The sequence below is a fragment of the Ranitomeya imitator genome, chromosome 3 (genome assembly GCF_032444005.1).
Source record: "Ranitomeya imitator isolate aRanImi1 chromosome 3, aRanImi1.pri, whole genome shotgun sequence".
Lineage (NCBI taxonomy): Eukaryota > Metazoa > Chordata > Amphibia > Anura > Dendrobatidae > Ranitomeya > Ranitomeya imitator.
In genome coordinates this window covers 249,104,971-249,111,948 of record NC_091284.1, presented here as the reverse complement: position 1 = coordinate 249,111,948, position 6,978 = coordinate 249,104,971, and the positions used below count along the sequence as shown (strand labels likewise).

The window sequence follows — 6,978 nt, the reverse complement described above, 5'->3', positions numbered from 1 at the left end:
AATGTCACAATATTGCCATAAAATGTATATATAACATTATATGCACCAAATAAACCAAATGGCCAGTTTTATACAACTGTGGCACTAAAGAAAAGGGCCATCATAACCAGGGTATTATAACATAAATTTTTGTAATATCACATGAAAATGTCAGATCGGCTCACAAAATCTCATTTACATCCTAGGGAGAAAATCAGCCATGCAAAGTCGATTGGTAATTTGCAGCGTGTCAGTCTGTGTTGCGGATATCACAGTGGATATCACCTGCACGTTTTCCTCAAAGGGTACTGAATGTGTATTTCCGTGCTGAAAATTTACACAATGTATAGATGAGATTAAAAATTAAAAAAAAAATCTGATGGAAAATTGTGCAGCATCTACGTTACATGTACACGCAGCCTTAAGAATATCAGTTATGCAGAATGCCATTGATGTAAGGAGGACACATGGAATTCGATATACTGATATACGTGTACTTCTGTATGTGGCGTAATAATGTTCAAATGCAATATGTACCAGGTTAGAGGGTAAAGACTTGTTATATATGCCTGTATGTGTCATACGCAAGGGAGATTGGATCCCCATTGTGACATATACGCTGTGATTTTGTGTTAATCTGAGTGACTGTAGGACCCTGAGCCTGTCTGCTCCCTCACTGCAGTGCTGTGTATTAGATGGTTAGGGGCTGAGCTGCCTCTCTGGTCTCCTGCTCCTTGGATGCAGCTCCGGCTCCCGCACACAGGTATGTGGGGAAATCAGATGGGTTCTGGATGTAGCCACGAATATGATTTAAAGGTTTATATATTCGTTATGGAATTGATTGTCAATATAAAATGCCGATCAGATGATCAGATGAGCCTGGCAAATAGGGCTATATGCAGCTATATGACTTAAAGGGTGGCCAGATATGCAGGTGTCTTGTAGGGTCGTATATAAGACATACTGCTTATGATTAACAAGGTATAACATATATATATATATATTTGTATGTGTGTGTATGTGTGTATTTTGCTTTCTCTCTCTCAACGTCTATATATATATATATATATATATAACCCATAAAATTGCATATTTGTATATATACGTATGTACAATACATATATACATACATATATATATATAATATGTGTGTGAAAATAGACTACCACGCAAGCAGTATATATCCATCTAAGTGTGTAATGTCCAGCAGATTCTTCTTTTTACCAACATGTATATTGCATTTGATTTCTTATATCACTGAGCACATTTGTATTAACCCGTATTATCTTTCGTCCGTGCCTTCCCAGGTCATATATATATTTCCATAAAGAGCGGCCTGTTTAGATTTAAAGGACAAGTCTCTGTTTTAAAGACCCCACAAACACAGGATTCATTTCAGATGCCATCAATGTTAACAGCTAAGGAAACTGCTTTCTATTACTGGCAGTACCTGAAGGGTTAGTTCTTCTCATAAAGACATGAATTCCAAGAAACGGTAATTAACCGGAGGGAGTAAACAATGATGACACAAAATGATTACCTGCAAAATAAAGGACATCGCTATACATTTTGGTTTCTTCATGAAAAGTAAGGATCAGCTGAAAGAAACACTATGAAGATGTTAAGAAAACTCACACTGGATTAACTGCAACAACAGGGAACAAAGGCCCAAAAAGAAAAAAAAAAGAAAAATACTTTGCAAGAATGACAGCAATATATATAATACAGAAATAATGATTTCTCGCACACTGAAATTCATTGAAGAATATTACAGTACTGGCACAAGAAACATCTGTATGTGACAAATACTGACCTGAAATGTGACACATCTTGAAAGAAACTCCCTCTCTTCCCCTATTCCCCTTTCTCATCTTGACCTTTAGCCTTTCCCATTTTCATTTTCTTTGTATTTCCTAGTTCCTTTTCAATTTCACTTTAGATTATTTCCCATTTTTATTTATCTCCTGCATTTCTCATTTGTCCTTTATTTTTCTTCCTGGTTTCTGTTCTTTTCTATTTGTTGTTTCTGTGTTTTCACTGATTCTCTCAGGTCCTACCTCGCTCTTGTGCGTATAATGGGTGATGGTCCCTTGAAAAAGAGAGTGATGGTGACCCTTTATCCAAATCATCCTCATGGATACCTCCCGTCCCTCTTTCACATGGAACTTTTCACTCAATGCTTCAGGGAACACTATTACAGCAAATCCCCATTATGGGGCCCTTTTCATTATGCTTCTCATGGACCTGTTAGCAGTAGCTGGAAATGTGGCTATCATGGGGGTCATCATGAAGACTCCATCCCTCAGGAAATTTGTTCTGGTCTTCCACTTATGTGTAGTGGATCTCTTGGCTGCACTTACACTTATGCCCCTGGCTATGTTGTCTGGAAGTGGAGGCACTTCCTTGTATGAAATCCAAGGATTAGGGCAGATGGCTTGCCGTGCATACCTGTTCTTGAGTGTCTGTCTTACCAGCACTGGCATACTATCAATCTCTGCTATAAATATTGAAAGATATTACTATGTGGTACATCCCATGAGGTACCAAGTCAAGATGACTATGGGACTAGTCAGTTGGGTACTAGCTGGTATCTGGATTAAAGCTGTACTCACATCCCTAATCCCTGTTTTAGCATGGAGCCCTCCTGTCCCTGGACATTGCAGCTTGCAGGGAGGTGGCAACAGTGTCTTCCGAGCTGGATTTCTTCTCTTTTATTCCTCCTTTTATTTCTTACTGCCTCTTACCATCATCATTGTTGTATACTGCAGCATGTTCAAGGTGGCACGAGTAGCTGCTCTCCATCAAGGGCCTCTACCCACTTGGATGGAGAATTCACCTCAGCGCAGGCGCTCAGAATCTCTTAGTAGTCGTTCCACCATGGTAACAGGATCAGGAGCTACACGTGGAACTCCTCAGCAACGAGTGACAGGTGGTGGTTCTGGAAGTGGTGGGAAGGCAGCAGCTGTTTTAGCTGCAGTAGGGGGACAGTTTCTATTATGTTGGCTACCTTATTTTGGCTTCCACATATATGCAGCACTGTGCTCTGCACCTCCATCTCCTGGCTCACAAGTGGAATGGATTGTTACATGGATGGGGTTTCTTTGCTTTGCCTCCAACCCAATATTTTATGGTTGTCTAAATCGTCAAATCCGTGAAGAACTGGGAAGGTGGATTGGATGTTTCTTTAAACGAGGCGGTAATGCGGAAGATGAGCTTCGATTGCCAAGCAGGGAAGGCTCTATTGAAGAAAATTTTCTGCAGTTTTTGCAGGGTACTGGCTGCCCACCAGACACCAGGGCAGTTGTTCATATAACCCCTAAAGGGAATCAACCAGCTGTAGACTTCCGGATTCCAGGGCAGATTGCAGAGGAAACATCTGAGTTCTTAGCGCAACCATGGGATTTGAAAGCGGTGGGTAAAGACTATAATAACACTGGTCCATCTCCAAAAACATGACATCTAGCATAACTTTCCCTGCTCTTGACAATCTCCTCAAAAGTGTGATATAATGCAGAATTTTCCTTGATGCATTCCTTTAAACCCATAGTACATAATTTCCTGTAATCCAACTCATTCCATGTGAATATTCAGTGTCCTTTATTTCCAGCATACTATCTAGGCCATGAAAGTCTTTTGTACAGTGTTCCAGAAGAAGAGGACAATGATTTCACTCACACTGAATGTCAGTAGCGCACACTTACAACATGCCATAAGCCTTGGAAACCTGTATTGGATTTTAAGCTGCATAGAGGTCAGCCATGATCCAGGAGTGATAGTGAAAAACACATAGTTCCTGCACTAAAAAAACCCAAAACTTGAATAACGCAACAAAAGAAGCAAAACATAACAATCAAGTTATAATTCTTTTTATCGTAAAAGGGGTTGTAACTTTTGTACAACACCTGCTAATTAGGCACACCTCCATATACATCCAATATTTTTAGAAACCTTTCAACATCTATCTTTTGACTACACTCCCCTATTACATGTTTGTAGGATGGGGAAGGCGTCTCAAAATTGGTTCTGTATGTAAATAGTGTCTTGGAACCCGAGATGTAGGTATAGCTGATAAGTCAGGGCAAACTTACCTCTGTTCCTAGTTACATGTTTAACACTAAGAGGTTCAGCCCTGCAGGGTTGACTAATGTCTTCTCTCCTGCAATTTATATGAGACTGCTTGGATCCATGATACTAATTACAGTATACACATAAAAAAGTAAGATGGAGTAAGGCCTACTTGAATAATAGAGGTTGTACAGAATGTGAGACCACTTTGATTTAAAATTGCTGCACAACTTATAGTAAATCTATACAGTATAGTGTTTTTGTCTGTGTAAATGAGTAAACATATGAATTTTTATTTTTGTTCAACAAGTTCCGCCCAAAAATTATCCAGCAGAATACCAAACTAATTATCCAACTAAATTTGATTGTATTTATTTGTATTTTAGAGCATGTGTCAGAAATATCTTTTATTATGATGTCAAATCTGGATTTGGAACAAAATGCAAATAGGTGCAAAAATAGTTGTTGGTTGCAGAAACTGAATAGTGTTTATGTTTGTACCAATAAACGTGTATTTTTTTATATTCACCTCATGTGGTCCTGTTTCTGCTTTTCACAGTGTTTATATGAAATATGTCTTCAATAACTGAAAATGTATTCAATTTGCCAGTCTTATTGCTGGGTGTGCAGAAGTAATATGTTCTTAATTCTTTAAGAGACTTACACCACTTGAAATGGGCACATCTTATTCTTGCCGTGCACCTCTGTGCGCCCCACCAGAAATGTTACTCTTGACAGATTAAACTGGTGTAAATTTTGAAGAATTTGTCTTTTGGGCTTTGCCTCATCCCAACCTGCCCATGCTCTGCCCACTTTGGCGGATATCACTGGCTGTCGTGAAAACATCAAAAATAGCAATACTTTTGAACAACTTTGAATTGTACAAAAGTTTTATTATCATTACTAGATGGTGGCCCGATTCTAACGCATCGGGTATTCTAGAATATGCATGTCCACGTAGTATATTGCCCAGACACGTAGTATATTGCCCAGCGACGTAGTATATTGCCTAGCCACATAGTATATTGCCCAGCTACGCAGTATATTGCCCAGTCACGTAGTATATTGCCCGGCCACGTAGTATATTGCCCAGCCACGTAGTATATTGCCTAATGATGTAGTATATTGCCCAGCCACGTAGTATATTGCCCAGCGACGTAGTATATTGCCCAGCCATGTAGTATAATGCCCAGCGACGTAATATACTGCCCAGCCACGTAGTATATTGCCCGGCCACGTAGTATATTGCCCAGTCACGTAGTATATTGCCCAGTCACGTAGTATATTGCCCAGTCACGTAGTATATTGGCCAGCACAGAGCCACGTAGTATAGAGACTTAAAAAAAATATATATATACTCACCTATAGCCCGTTGAAGTCCTGCTATACTCACCATCCGCCGCCTTTCCCGCTCTTCGCCACGCTCCCTGGATCGCTCCATTGCAAGCGGCAGCTTGCGGACCCAGGGCTGGTGTGAGCAGGACCTATGATGATGTCGTGGTCACATGACCATGACGTCACGGCAGGTCCTTGTCGCACACTAGCCCTGGGACGGAACCGGAAGCTGCCGCTTGCAATGGAGCGGTCCCGGGAGCGTAGCGAGGAGCGAGAAAGGCGGCGGATGGTGAGTATAGCAGGTTTTTTTATTATTATTATTATTTTTAACATGACATATTTTTACTATTGATGCTGTCTAGGCAGCATCAATAGTAAATAATTGGGGACACACAGGGTTACACACAGAGTGTGTTACACCGTGGGCCGTTACCGCTGCCATTAACCCTGTGTGAGCGGTGAGTGGAGGGGATTACGGAGCGGGCGCCGGGCAGTGAGCGCAGGGGAGTAGGGGAGGGACTAATCGGAATGTGGCCGTCGCTGATTGGTCGCGGCAGCCATGACAGGCAGCTGCCGAGACCAATCAGCGAATGAATAACCGTGACAAGGACAGACAGACGGAAGTGACCCTTAGACAATTATGTATATAGAATATTATACATTTTTATGACTTTTAAATGTGTTTAACCACAGAAATCTGCTAATAAGATAAAAAACATAAATGGTAATTCCTGCACAAATACAAACACAAACTACCACCTTCCATTATTATTATTATTATTGAAGTCCATCCATCAAACAAGCGTCTTCTACTCTAAAACACTGCAATGGTTAAGAGAAAATGTACTTTGAAATGTCAGCCTGGGACTGTCTATGTCAGAAGACTATTCTGAGGTTGGTCCGGCTTTTCCACACTCTGCTCTCTGACTGACAGGTCTCTCTCCTATGCACACATATGGGAGACCTGTCAGTCAAGGTCACGAGGAAGGCGGTAAGGCACCCGGGGGACCTTCCTTATACTAGTTAGATGTATATTCTTTGGCTATGCAGAGTAAAACATACACAGCTGCAATAAGGGAGCAAGACTCTGATTCATGCTGCCCAAACCATGGTCAGCATGAATCAGCTGAAAGTTTCCCTTTAATAAATTCTATTTTTGTTCTTTAGTAAATCCCAATCTTAATTTGTTATATCTAGTTATTTTAATTGTGAAACTAAAGAAAACAAAGAAAATGCTTTATGTGAAAGGCTAGTTCAAATCCGAGATGATAAAGACATTAATATGACACTATCTTACTATCATGTCTAATATTTCATGTGCCCAAGAGTTAATTCCCTAGCGCTGCCCCAGTACAATAGGAAACTGTAAATCAAACTGACACAGATGAACTTGCCTGCTGTTTCTAAAGGTTTCATTTTAAATCTATGTGAACTGAGTTTTCAGAGATGAAACTGGGTATGTTCGCACAAAGTCTTTTTCAAGCAAATTCCACAGCAGAAACTGCCTGAACAACCTATCAAAACAGTTCAAAAGAATGAACATATGCAATTCTATGTAAACATGACTTACTGTGCATATGTTCAGGCCTTTGAACGTCT

At 40.4% G+C, this 6,978-nt stretch overlaps 1 protein-coding gene across 1 annotated transcript; it reads left to right on the top strand.

Moving 5' to 3' along the window:
- The first annotated feature begins 2,006 nt into the window (after positions 1–2,006).
- On the top strand, positions 2,007–3,565 carry GPR61 (G protein-coupled receptor 61). The gene has a single exon (XM_069756344.1). The coding sequence runs from the start codon at positions 2,113–2,115 to the stop codon at positions 3,433–3,435; it is 1,323 nt and encodes a 440-aa protein (XP_069612445.1). The 5' UTR covers positions 2,007–2,112; the 3' UTR covers positions 3,436–3,565.
- The last annotated feature ends 3,413 nt before the right edge of the window (positions 3,566–6,978 follow it).